This window comes from Haemaphysalis longicornis, unplaced genomic scaffold (assembly GCF_048455015.1).
Source record: "Haemaphysalis longicornis isolate Haplotype H1 unplaced genomic scaffold, Haemaphysalis longicornis Haplotype H1 scaffold_7, whole genome shotgun sequence".
Lineage (NCBI taxonomy): Eukaryota > Metazoa > Arthropoda > Arachnida > Ixodida > Ixodidae > Haemaphysalis > Haemaphysalis longicornis.
The window spans coordinates 37,711,883-37,725,157 of record NW_027526422.1 but is presented as its reverse complement, the minus strand read 5'-3'; the positions used below and the strand labels follow the sequence as shown (position 1 = coordinate 37,725,157).

The 13,275-nt window shown below is 46.0% G+C and overlaps 2 protein-coding genes across 4 annotated transcripts in view; one reads left to right on the top strand and one right to left on the bottom strand.

Annotated features, from left to right (window-relative positions):
- The window catches only part of LOC144145254 (zinc finger protein basonuclin-2-like), a 327,806-nt gene that overhangs the window by 235,560 nt on the left and 78,971 nt on the right, over positions 1-13,275 (bottom strand). The window contains exons 1-2 of one of the 3 annotated variants that reach the window (XM_077676799.1): positions 12,985-13,161; positions 12,472-12,569 (exon numbers count right to left, since the gene is read on the bottom strand). The exons of 1 other annotated variant lie outside the window; for it this stretch is intronic. In XM_077676799.1, coding sequence (XP_077532925.1) covers positions 12,472-12,480 — 9 coding nt within the window. In that variant the 5' untranslated portion in view covers positions 12,481-12,569; positions 12,985-13,161. Of the gene's footprint in view, positions 1-12,471; positions 12,570-12,984; positions 13,162-13,275 lie in introns of those variants that run through there. One more of the 3 variants, XM_077676795.1, reaches the window with a different exon arrangement.
- On the top strand, positions 6,614-11,451 carry LOC144145252 (uncharacterized). The gene is made up of 4 exons (XM_077676792.1): positions 6,614-6,941; positions 7,822-8,098; positions 10,899-11,118; positions 11,351-11,451. The coding sequence occupies exons 1-4, from the start codon at positions 6,850-6,852 to the stop codon at positions 11,434-11,436; spliced, it is 675 nt and encodes a 224-aa protein (XP_077532918.1). The 5' UTR covers positions 6,614-6,849; the 3' UTR covers positions 11,437-11,451.

Sequence of the window (13,275 nt, the reverse complement as noted above, 5' to 3'; positions counted from 1 at the left end):
TGCTTCGTTTCGTGAAGTGAACTACACCGAAATAGTAAACCTTATCGTCTTTCCAATACCTCACAACTGCTTTACGTCACGAACCCCTTCGTGGGAAGGAACTGAACCAGGCAAAAAGAACGGGTCACACAAAAGCGCCAGATCTCGGCGCACTATAAGCGCGTACAATTATATCTGTTCCATGACAGCAAGATGCATGTAAAGTTGGATTAATGACGTAAGTGCACGTAAAGGTGAAAGAATATATATCCACCGCGGTATTGGAATCGGCCGAATCGGCCGCTTTAATCGGAAGATTGTGATTTGGGGTCAAACTCGGGGCGCTTGTTTTTTTTCTTCGCATTCGTTCTTTCCAAAAAATGACGAACCACTCCTGCAACTTCCATGCCGGTGCTGCCTGTCCTCTTTTCGGTGTTCACTCGGTGAGTCCCTTATTATCAATTCTTATACACATATACATTGTAGTGAAAAGGAGGGTTATTTTTCCGCTGTATGGTCTTCGGAGAGCTTAATTACAGATTTAGGATTAATTAGCACTAGGTAATATGCTCTCATTTCAAAGAGTGTAATATATTTCAAACACCGAATGAAAACTGAATGGCAACCGAAATGCAACCTTTCGAATAATGTGTTTGACGAATCGAATACCAAACACTGTTGTTCGAATACTCGGCATGTTGATTGAAAGGGACACAGCATGCAGGGTATAAAGAATCGTTTTCCTTTTCTCGCTTCTTCGCCCAATTCTTGGTCAGTGAAACATGAAACGGGCCCTTTTGTATCTAACGTGGTACTAAACCTTCAATCCCGGGCAAAATGTTATATGTTCATAATCAATGCTTTGAAACGTTGATTTTGAGCATAACATGCCCGGAATCATCCGGCCACAGCTGCCGGCCACAGCCTTCTCGCACTTGGTGACTTAACGGCGTGTACTACAAAGTTTTCACGCACATTGACGTTGCGTCACCATCTTTTGTTGCCCTTGTTCTTATTTCAGTTCTTACTGCAGTTCTTACTTCACTAGAGGCCAGTAATAAAGGTATACGGGGTATTCTGAAGAAGAGAAAAAATTGGGAGGGAGGTCTTGATAGGGAAATGAAAGAGAGTACGAGAAAACTGGTATCAATTCAGAACTAGAAAAAAAAAAGTGCTTCGGTGTGCAGGGGCACACTTTAAGTGACCTGCCGAATGTGTTCTTCATTTTTGTTTTGTTTCAGGGGGCACCGCCAGTTGACTTAAGAGTCCTTGAGAATGGAGACGCCAAAGCCGAGAGCTGAATGCAGAGGTTCCGACAAAAAAATAATTATCAGTAGCCGTTATTTGATGAGAGAGAAAAATTGAAGGGCGAATGTTTCCGTGGCTGTATCTATAAGGGGAGGGGGTGGGGGGAACTTAACTGACCCTCTTTTATTTCTACTGCGCAATATAACATGCTAGCTGTACATAGAGCTAGATATTTTGTGGGATATCCTACGTGTCAGTGGCGCGCTTCCGTATGGTTATGGGGTTGTACCCAAGTAACCAAACAACGCCTTTCTCATACATGAATTGAATGGGGAGGTCCGATCGAATGGTCTACGAATGAACCCAAGTGGTTCTTCTTCCTTCAGGCGGTTCCGTAAAGACAACGCTCACATTTGAGTTCGACCCGTGAGTTGTCTTTTTTTGTTATTTTCGGCCTCCATCAGCAAAACAGCAGCCACGGCGGGGAATCGAACCCCCCACCTCGTGCTCCGAAGAGCAACGTCGCATCTACAGGGATAATATACCAAATAAGAGGAGGAACTGCGCTTACGGAGGACTTGCTCGCAAAGTGGCGGACATACGTTCCCCGCCGCAAACTCCAAGACTTTCGCAAACTCCACGGGGATACCCATGAGGATGTAGAAGCTCTCACCTTCTTGACCGCCGTCCCTATCTCTGACGAAACCTTGATTCACCCCTTCTGAATAAAGAATTGTGATATTATCTACAGGGACACCGTGGCGGATAGATCGGGTCTGTGGGCCCTATAACAAACTATGAATTACAAATGATTCAGTATAATTTTCAATTCATTTTATACACATACAGGTGCGCTGATAATTTCACACTTAGGGGTCTGCGCGAATGCTTTGTGAACTTGGAGGACTCCACTCGTTGAAACCTGTGCTATCCTGTTTGTACAAATGTATCGTGTGTATGTTTACTCGTGTAAAATGTTCGTTACTTGCAACATGTTTTGCATTGTTACAATGTAAGTGTTTGGTTCAACTGCAGCGTCAGTATTAATTGCTGTGTTCCTCGTCGCTTAAATGCCTTGGTTGAAGCTCTGGGGCCCCAGCTTCTTTTAGCCCTGAAGCTTTTCCAGTTTGTTTCTAGAATAAAGATTTTTTTCGATACACAAACGCTCATCACGGCATTAAGTGACTTAAGAATGAGCGTCGATACGATCTAATCAAAGCTAAGTAATAGTGCCTATACCCTTGAAATGCGATACTACATTGTCTTGAACGTAGACGTTCCTGTGTTTTGTTTCTTTTCTTTTTTGGGAACCACCATGCAAAAGTTTTCAAATGAAAAACAGGTGAAACACGTGCTATGGGTGTTCACACGGGCGTCGACAGCTTCAATGAACCCATCCCCAGCTTTTCCCCTCAAAACGCCAACCGCTCAGAAGCGTAACAGCCTGGCAGAAACGTGTTATTTCTCACAGAGCACGAACTTGAATTGGATATTAATGTACTGCAAAATTGAATGAATGAATTTATTTAGAAGGGAGAGGTCGAAAGCCTGGAACGGAGTAAGGGGAGGAGGAGGAGGGAAATGAACTATTAAAAAAAACTTTTTTTTGTGTAATTTCTCGATCTAATTAAGTTACTGCCAATACATTTCAACTGGATAATTTGCATGGCTCTGGGGGAGTTCTCTTGTACACAACCGCAGTGTACCTCATTCCTGGGCAACCGTAGGAAGCAAGCCCACATCTGGCGCTTGTACAACTTTATAAACTTGAAACTACGCACGCAGCAAGCCATCGCCCCCAACATTAGCTGTACGGAAGTTCATTACACTACACAGAACAACTCCACAGTAATTACTTCTGATTCTGATAGAATCGGTGAGCCGCAAAGCTGCGCCTGCATTTTCATAGAGGCTGATAAGGGAGCAGAAAATAGCGATGAGATGGCGATCACCCGGCGACGGAGTCACCGAGATTCGATCTAGTTGTGCAAACTATCTACTGGTTGCTTTCAGAACCGTATCAAACTCCGCATTGGGTACACTGAGTGACATGATTCTTATACCGTCCACGTGTGCTGCTATGGCCAACACGTTTTAAAGCAGTGAGAAATTTACTACTCCTTCCTAAAGAAGCTTGAGAGAAGCGCGAAAGTGCGCCCAGCCTTCGCTAAAGGTGCTCGTCCAATCGATCGTTAAACCCTCAAAGACCCAAATCGCAGACGAAGAACGAGCCCATGCGACGATTTTTTAAGCACTCAGAAAACGCACCTAAAAACGATCTAAATGTATATCGATACGTGGTTTATGAGATAACGATATATACTATTGTACTCCTTCATCATAATCGATGCGTGTGTTGTCTTATTTACAACCAGAACGGCTGTAGATTTTCAAGTAACCGTTTCGGCACAACGGAAGCCCGGTTTCACGCATGCGCTGTGTGTCCCAGAGATCTTGTCAGAGCTTTTCGGTGGACCGATCGGTCTATGGGGAAATGCATTAATGTTTGACAGGACGCCACCGGTCCCACCGAGAAAGCTTTCGCTTTAAAACTTCCCGCGTTTAATCGGCTGCGTGAAACCATACACACACGCTCGCCACGTGGCTTTCTACTATTACGCTATACACTCCCAACCATGCCTGTTTGTTCTGCTCTCTCCTTTTGTAACTTCCATTCGTTCTCACTTTTTTTTTTTTTCCGTTTCACCCGTTCCCGGCGGAAAGAGGGCCAAGAGCGACCTTAGCCGTTCTCTGCTTTCGGTCGAACCGTTTTCGCCCTCCCCCTCGCAGCGAGAAACATTCGTGGGCGGGAAGGGGGCAGCGTGGGCGTCGGACGAGGGAATTACCCTCCGCCGCTACCGGGCGCATTCCCTTACCCTTACAAAAATGGGTTCTGAATTTCTGTTGACGTTTCATTGAGTTCTCATTGATTCAACGGAAAATCAACAGAAACTCAATGTTCATTGAGTTTACACATTGAGAACACAACGGAATTTTCGTTGTGGTCCGCACAATGATTTTTCTATTGTGGAGTTCTTGTTGACTTTTTGTTGTATTTTCAGTGACTCATGGTGATTATTTGTGAAACTCAATGTTCATTGAGTTTACACATTGAGAACACAACGGAATTTTCGTTGTGGTCCGCACAATGATTTTTCTATTGTGGAGTTCTTGTTGACTTTTTGTTGTATTTTCAGTGACTCATGGTGATTATTTGTGAAACTCAATGTTCATTGAGTTTACACATTGAGAACACAACGAAATTTTCGTTGTGGTCCGCACAATGATTTTTCTATTGTGGAGTTCTTGTTGACTTTTTGTTGTATTTTCAGTGACTCATGGTGATTATTTGTGGGCAAGTCATCAGCAACTGATGCCAAATACTATCTGCATGCTTCTTCGACATGGACAGCCACGTGCACTAAAACGGATGTATGAGCCTAATTAGGCAGCATCTTAGCATATTTTTGTGCAGTGGGAGTGTATTAAATAAGTTGCATTTTTCAAGGAAGTTGCATTGTGTACAGGTAGCCAGCTTTCACAATGCAACTCTCAGCGCTTTCTTGTACATATGGCAACATATCCATACGACATGCATGATATCATAACGATTTCGAGATGTCTTCAATATCACAAAGATTTCAACGAAAATCACATAACTTTTACGTTGTCGACACCTTATGAATTCAACGACATTTCGTTGTCCTCAACATCATGAAGGTCCAATATCGCAAAGATTTCAACGACTTGTCGAATAAGTATAACGACATGTCTTTAATGATAAGGACTTCTACTAGATGTCGATATACTGCAAGATTATAAAGGTCTGATATCGTAAAGAGTCAAACAACATGTCGAAGATCAACAACATGTTCATGATATAAAGATTTCAACGATGAGTCCTAGACGTTCTGCAACATGTCTTCAAGGTATTCTTACAACATGTCACATATCGCACAAATCAGCGCGTCATGTCTGATGCTTTGTGTAACATCTCGCAGACAATATATGTTCTGCCTTGTCAGCATTGGAAGCATACAAAGTACAAGATACAGCACAAGGTAAAGTACAGTACAAACTCTGATAACTTGCACTTTCAGTGTGATCGAACAAAATTCAAATTCTTGTTTATACTGTTGTTTTATCAATGTTTCTAGAGTGCATATTTCAATTTCAGCCATCCAGTTAACCCATAAAATTCACTTGTCCATACTACAAAATATCCGCTGCTTCACCATTAGCTAAAAAATTGTCTCCAGATATCATTAAACAGCAGCGTCTATATCTGGTATAGACGCTAGACGAAAACGTTTGCGTTCTGATTTTTTCCTTCTAGACGGACGATAGCATAACGACAACGATGTCAAGATATGCTTTGACTCATACCACGGCAAGCACAATCGTTTGTTGCTGAAGCCTCGGTTGCTCTTCGTCAACAACAAACTGAATCGGCCGGACAGTTTTTTTCGATTGCGTGTTTCCATTTCTGCGCAGGCCGGCGGGGGCGGCCCATGTTGCATCTTTTTCGCTCGTCGCTGCCGCCCACAGTACCTGTTTGCTGCACTTATTACGTCGCCGCCACCACATGCTTCGGTCTCTTTAATATTGCCTTGCATTATCCCCAACTTGTTACAAACTCAGAGGTTTTCGCTGCTGTATGCGCCTGACATGCCAGGAGTGACATCGCTTGTAGTTTTAGCGCGATGTTGCTTGTCTGCAAGATCGGTGCGTGACAAACAAGCGTTACCAACGCCACAATTCCAACGGCGCATGCCATTTCCTTCGTGGCTACCGTGGCTTGCGAAGAAAAGATCGCGGGTGACCTGCGATAGCTTTGCTTGAGTCAAATAAGGGAGCTCCGGCTCAATCGCTCGGAGTACTAACAATGTGACCTCGTCTGCAAGATCGGTGCGTGAGAAACAAGCGTTAGAACTGCCAGAATTCCAAAAATGCAGCATTGACTAGACACAAACGACAATTTTCATTGCCGGCTTACGTAGTTATACAATCATTTTACTATTGGCTGAAGTCCCGCGTGTATGGCCGAGTGGTTACGCCTTCGGTTACTGTTTTGAGGGTCCGTAGTTCGAATCCTCGTCGGATGTTTTTTTTTTTTTTCTTTATGAAGGTTTTATTACCTCTTCTTTTTTAAAACCATAGTAAGCGCCTGTTCCTTGCTTTCAATCACACCGACGTTTGCCACCCTCTTCCTAAACCCAAAGTAGTTCGTTTTCTCGCACCTCCTCTGTAGAGAAACCCGCCGTGAAAACAAAACCAAAACTAACTTTAAAACCTTTACAATTTAAGTATATATGTCAGTTAGTTTACTGTTATTCGCTTTTGCGTTTAAAAACCTCAAATTTAAGTTATAAACACTTTTAATACTTTAAAAGCAGGAAGTTAATTACCAATAACACAATTTTCGTCAAACACAGAAATGCTGCTATTGCAGTCTGGCAACTATCACTCCCTTTTTGTGTGTTTGTTTATGGAGTTGGTTTTGTGCGGAGTGGTAGCTGGGGCGATTTGTTCAGTTTTATCTATTTCAAGCTTAAATCATAGTTATAAAAGCTTTATAGGGTGACGATCATCGCCTCAACGATCATCGCGCGTCAAAGGTGGATGACATTGCGTCCGAACAAAGTGTCGGTGTCCTTGAAGGGCAAGACGAGCGTGAAGAAGGATTTTAGGCGGGAAACGTCGTTTCTGCTGGGGTGAGTACGCATTTTTTTGTTTTTCTGTTCTTGTTCGGAACGAGTTCTGGTGCTTATGGGTCAGTTATTCGGTAGACCCCCATCTCATTTGCTCTCAGAGCCTATGCGATATAGCATACTTGTTTGGCGCCTTGGAATTACCAGTCTACCGTTTCCGCAGCCGTCAGCATCAATTTACGCTGAAGCTAGACCTTTGTTGCGATGCTCGCGCTGTAGAACGCGGCAGCTAATTATTTGACATCACGCAAGGCTCTTAAACACCGGTGCGTTTGTTTGTTATGTGTCTCTCAAACAGTGCCTTTGCGGCGACTGTTAATTCCGTGCAGTGCGCTTCGCAGCTATTACGCTCGCGAGACCGGCTGCCGCCGTCGCGACCCGTCTCGTGGTCTTCGGGCCGCGATATGCGTCGTGGTATGCGTGCCGTACTCGTGAAGCTCACATTCACATACGTGGAAATTGAAGGTGAAATGCGCGCGCGTGTTCTCGCAGGGGCGCCTGCCCACTCAACTCTATTTATATTGGAGAATCGAACTTGCAAAGGCAAGCTAGGCATTGAAATGGAGGAGCCTCAACTAGTACACAACAGTTCCGATTGAAAGCTAGGTATGCATATGGGCTGCTAGCAAGCGTTCCATGCAAATTAGCATAGCAGAGAGCTTTGCATATATCAGGCATACCCCACTCACAGAACCTGCGTGCCTAATAAATACATTACTCTGACCTAAATTTCAGTTTGGGTGTTGCGGGAATGTTCTTATTAGGGCCTTGGAGGTTACTCATTAACGATTAATAATCTGCTTAATGTAAGCATTCGTGGTTTGTGTGTGCTTTTCTTGTATTTCATCAAGTGCCACCACACTCACAGATTATGCACTTTCAGGTGCTGCTGCTGGCTGTCCGGGTTGGCTGGCTGGCTTTCAGTCCAGTTTCAAAGGCTTTGCCAGGGCCCTCCGTGGCCAACTGACACTGCACCTGCTGTACCCAAGTACTGCCTGGCCTTTCCTTGGTGCTGGGTACGCTTTGCCGCCAGGAATAGTCAATCCTTCATCCATCATCTGGCCGCTTGGACCACCCGTTCAGAAGCCAGCGCATTTGCTCAACGCATCGGTCCAGGCACCGCTGCCACATCAGTGCACCCACTGATTATGTACTTTCAGGTTAGTTATTTCATGTTGGAACCTGTCATAATGTATACCTGTTAGCAGTGCTCTAGCCCCTGGTTATTTGAAACAGTTTCATGAAGCAGTGTTGTGCATTTTGAGTGTGTCATTGCTTAGCAGGGATATTGAAGCGAATCTGGGGCCAATGGCTAAAGTGCAAGAATAGAAATTGAACTGACTTTGAAGCAAGTATCCGTATGTAATCAAGCCAAGCAAACATTTAGGATTTTCGATATGGTTTTGAATTTGCAATACAGACTGGTGTGGAGCTACTTTCCATTTTAAGTAAGCTTACAATATTATCTACTTCAGATCATACTGTTATTAATCACACTATACCGAAAAGTACATACCGCAGTCTGTAGATTTTGTCGGCACTTTTTTCGCAGTCTCTCATGACAGGCACTATTCTCAGTGATTGGAGGATAGCCGAGGTAGCACCAGTCTTTAAATCAGGGACGGTACTTCACCATTAAATTTTCCTAACAAGCACCATACGCAGGGAACATTTCATCCACTCTCAAGTTGCTAATTATTTATAATATCACATTCGAATATCAGCACGGTTTTCACAAGGGTTACTTGAGAATTTTTCGCGTACCCAAGCTGCAGCATAAGTGTCTGATTGATTTTCGATGGCTTCCCGTCGATGAAACGGACCAAACATACCTCCAAAGAACAGAAACGTGCGATAAGGATTGAGCATGAGGGTGATTAAACAGCGCTTCCAAAAGCAGCGTACCACCGGGCTCATTCTGGCAAATTTGCCAGGCTCTAAGTCTGCGATTTAGCGCAACGACCCATTTACGGTGACACTCAAGCGACGCAGGAAATTTGTGCAGCCAATAGACTCCGCACATGCAGACACTTGTTTTGTCATGGTGCACTTCGCACGGTTCTTGCATGAGCACTTTGTGCTTACGCTGATTGTTGGTGCAGCCAGTAACGACGTAATCACGCCTGCCCGGACAAGTAGCTTCTGAACATCGCCAAGTAAAAGGCAATGATGGCAATTTTCCCAGAATTCCGAAAATAAACATCGATTGAGGATAAAAAGGTCAGGCGTCCTGCTGGCAGGACGAAACGTGGCCTCACAGGCAATGCCTGTCAGGACAAAGTGGTGTGGACTGGCCCGCCACCTTAGTGGGTTAGGAACAGAATTGATGGGCGAACGGGACACCTCTTGGAAGAATTAAACGTTCTCCTTAGGCACTGCTAAACTTGTTGCTGCTGAAATGCCAAATAAATGACACCGATTTTCGATGCCGTTCGGTGCGTCTGATATTCACGCATGGCACGGAGCAACAGCGTGGGACTCAGCGTCGTCTGCTCGCCCCGCAGTCCGAAAGAATTGGTGGCGCCCAGTGCAGGATGGAAATTGTTGTCTATCATGTCTGCTATAAAATATGCCCATGTGGTTGAGATTTCGGCGCATGTAAAGATGCGCAGGTTGTCAAAATTAATATGGAGCCCTCTACTATGGCTCACCTCACAGTCTGTGTAGCGTTGGTGCATTAAACCCGAGAATCAATCAATTATAATTTATGCTTCATCTACATTGAAAAGAAAACACTTGAAAATCTTTGTCCCCCAGGTAGAATCTCTGTCATAGCCACTGTATGTAATTTTATTGCACTCTTACCTCGCAGTCGTTTCCACCCAGATCCTGTGCATAATCGCTCAGCATTGGAAGCTCAGGCGGAGGATGGTCATGCGCTCAACATACCAGAACACTGTCACTAGAGCACCTCTCAAACTCTCGTACTCCTCAAGAAGTGCGCAGCATGCCTGGGGGGGCACAGTAAAAACAGTGCCTCTTATCACACGCCACCACCACATGAAATATCGTTGCAGCTTTAAGTGCATAAATTTTCCTTATTCGAGCCACAGTCATTTGAAGCAATGAAAAAAAAATAAGGCAATCAGCGCGCGGAGATGACATAGACAGTGCAAAATTACCTTATCTGAGCCGCTGTCCGCACCTGTCCAATTTTCACGCTGTGCTAGCATTCATCGTGCAGCCTGCTTCGTGTTTGTGGTTGTAGGAGGCGTGAACAGCGCAGTGCGGAATTTCGAACCAAAAACAATGCTAGGTATCCCTTACGACAAGGCATTCGCAAACCCACAATCCTGCAGAAAGAACACCAGCCACACAAAAAGTTCCTGCTAGCACCACGCCGCAAACCACATTTCGCGTATGACCCTCGTGCACTGCTAGCCAATGAAAAAATGAAGGAGCAAATTGGCCTAGTTGTAACTAGGGTTCACTCTTTTCAATTTAAATAATTTAAAAAATCAATAACAGTCTGCTCATTTTATTTTGCTGAATCGGGTGCTAAAAAAAGGTCAGTTTTTTATGGATAGTTGCATGAGTCAGGGCAAGGCATCGTACTGCCTACTTTGTGTGCATTACAGCCATCTGACTATTTTAGCCACATAACCTTTCATCCAGATTGACCTAACAGCACCCAAATGGTTTTTTTGGCCTTTCTACCACAAAGCAATACACCCACGGTGTACTGCAGTGGGCACTTGGCAAACACTTTAATGAATTCTTGAAACGCTTGTTTAAACAAGCCGAAAGCATGTTGAGGTATGCATGTTCACCCATAAAAACTAAAAATATACATTTAAATTAAATCTATTCGAAAAGAATTTTTAGTGGATCAATGCCAAAATCTGTAAATGAATTACCGTAATATTCTGAGAAATTGTTCATGGGTACTCAAACTCTTCATTGTCTCGATCCTGGAGTTCATGTTGGTTCAACTGTTTCGGTTTTATTTTCTGCTCGCAGGTTGACATTGGGGGCGGTGTGCTAATTGAGAAGGGGTACCTGGATCAGCTGGTGCATGCGTGTGCGAGTGGCCCTGGCAAATTTGCCAGGGCTCTTTTGCGCCATGTCTTCACTCCGGAGGAGCTCAAGGGGAAAACTCTCTTTGGAGGGAAAGGCAAAGCCCAGGGCGACACTCCTACAAAGCCAGGGTTGGACCCCGTGCGGGTGAAGGCTGTGGTCGGTGAGTGCACATGATTTGCATTTAGAGTGCCAAGAACAAAGCTGTCATCTTTGTCAACTTGTAGCTAATCACCCGTTTTTCTTCATGTGCACAGTGAGATCAGTGCATCCCTTTTATGCTTTTTGGGAAAGTGTCTATTTATTTTTGCACACTTTTATTACTAATTCTGAGAACTTGCTGAACACGTTTTCATTTTTTATAGTAAATCATAAATTCATTCTATCTCTTGCAGGCTACACGGGCCAGAAGTTTCCAGGTGTGAGCGCCGGTTACATAAAAAATAACCTATCATCGCTTTTGAATCGGGAAATAAAGTAAAAAGTGCACGCTGAACACCTTGTTTTTCTTTTTGCATGTCTGCATGAGGCAGAATTTTTAGTTACATGACATGCACTACTGCCACACCATAAACTCGTGTATTGGTGGTGCGATAAAATGTAGATTCTTGTTCAACCTACAATGATCGCAAAACCCTTTGAAAGAAATCGCAGCAGAAACACATTGAGCATTCGTGTAAAACTCAACAACATATCAACAGAAACGCATGGGGCACTCGTAAAAATCTCAACAAAATATCAACAGAAACGCATGCGGCACTCGTAAAAATCTCAACAAAATATCAACAGAAACACATTGGGCACTCATAAAAACCTCGACAAAATATCAATACGAAATTCAGTGGAGACTCAACGGAAAGGCAACAGAAACTCAATGGGAATTCGACGTAAGAAATTCAACGGAAAATCAATGAAACCACGGTGGCCACTTTTCCTGAAAAACTCAACAAATCCTCAACACAATCTCAACAGAAATTCTTTGGATACTCAACAATGTTTGTTGAGTGAATTCAACAAAATTTCTTATGAAACTCAACAATCATTTTTGTAAGGGTACGGACCAAATACACGCCGCGAGCGTGCGCAGATCATCACGGCTGGAGCCACTTATGCATGTCAACACGGGAACAATGCCCGAACGAGAACATGCGAGGGTGTCAACAAAAACTATCATTCTTTCTTATTTGTGTGCAGCATGATTCGATTTGTCTCATTCATTGTTTTTTTTTATCTCTCTTGTTCGCCGCCTAGTGTAAACTACCTGTTGCAGGTTCTGTTTTCTCTTTATTTTCTAAAAAAAATTTTTTTGCTTTCTTTGAATTTCCACGTCCGTATAATAAACTTCGGCCTTGCGTACCCTCTTTCCTTTTTTTCACCCACTCCTGTGCAGCCCTCCGAATCGTGCAGTTTGTTACATGCAGTGATCGATCAGCTGTGCCTCTAACGGGCGGCGGCGAGCGTTCGCAGCTGATCGCTCGCTCGGCGCGTGGGCGGAGAGGGTGTGAAGGCAGCTCACCACATCCATGCTGGCGTTGCGCGTCCGGCGGTGCGCTGCTCCGTCGGCCGGCGAAGACGCGGGGCTGGCCTGCCGCGCTTCGGCCACACCGGCGGGGCCTGCAATGGCGACGGAGCAGCACGCTTCAGTCCCCCATGGACGCAGCCACGCGGCGGGCGACGACACATTCACAGCAACAGCGCGCACAGCACGAACGACGGCACGTGGTCAGGGCGAGCAGACGCAGTTTCGCCCGGGGCGGCCGCAGGCGAGCGCGCGGAGCGGCCGCCGCGAAGGCACCACCACAGGACGCGGCGAGAAGCACACAGGACGCGCACGACGCGTTGTCCCGCGGAGTGCCGGACGCGGGGGGCGACACGGCGCGAGCGCTCTCCCTCCTCGCTCCGTGACGCGACACCCTCGCCCTCGCGACGCGCGCGCGCACCGGCGACCCCCGCCGCGTCGCGCTGCCGCGGCGGCAGAAGCGCGGGGGAGGGGCGTCGTCCGCGCCCGTCAACCAATGGTCGCGCTCACCTGGTGACACGGTGACACGCGCGCATGCGCGCTGTGGCCTGCAAGGGGCGACATCTCCCCTCCTCTCTTCCCCCTTCCGCGCGACCGCGTCGCGCTGCCCTGAGTGCCGCCGCCGCAGCAGCCGAGGGACCCGCGAGTTCCGCGCGACGCCGCGCCGCGCCGCGCCGCTCGCGCCGGGCCGGAAAGAAAGGGGCAAAGCGCGCCCGGGGGGCGGGTCCCGGAAGGTGGCGCGCGCGGGGGCGCACCTGGCGCGGCGGCGCCCAATGGGAGAGCGCCGAGGAGCCACGCCCA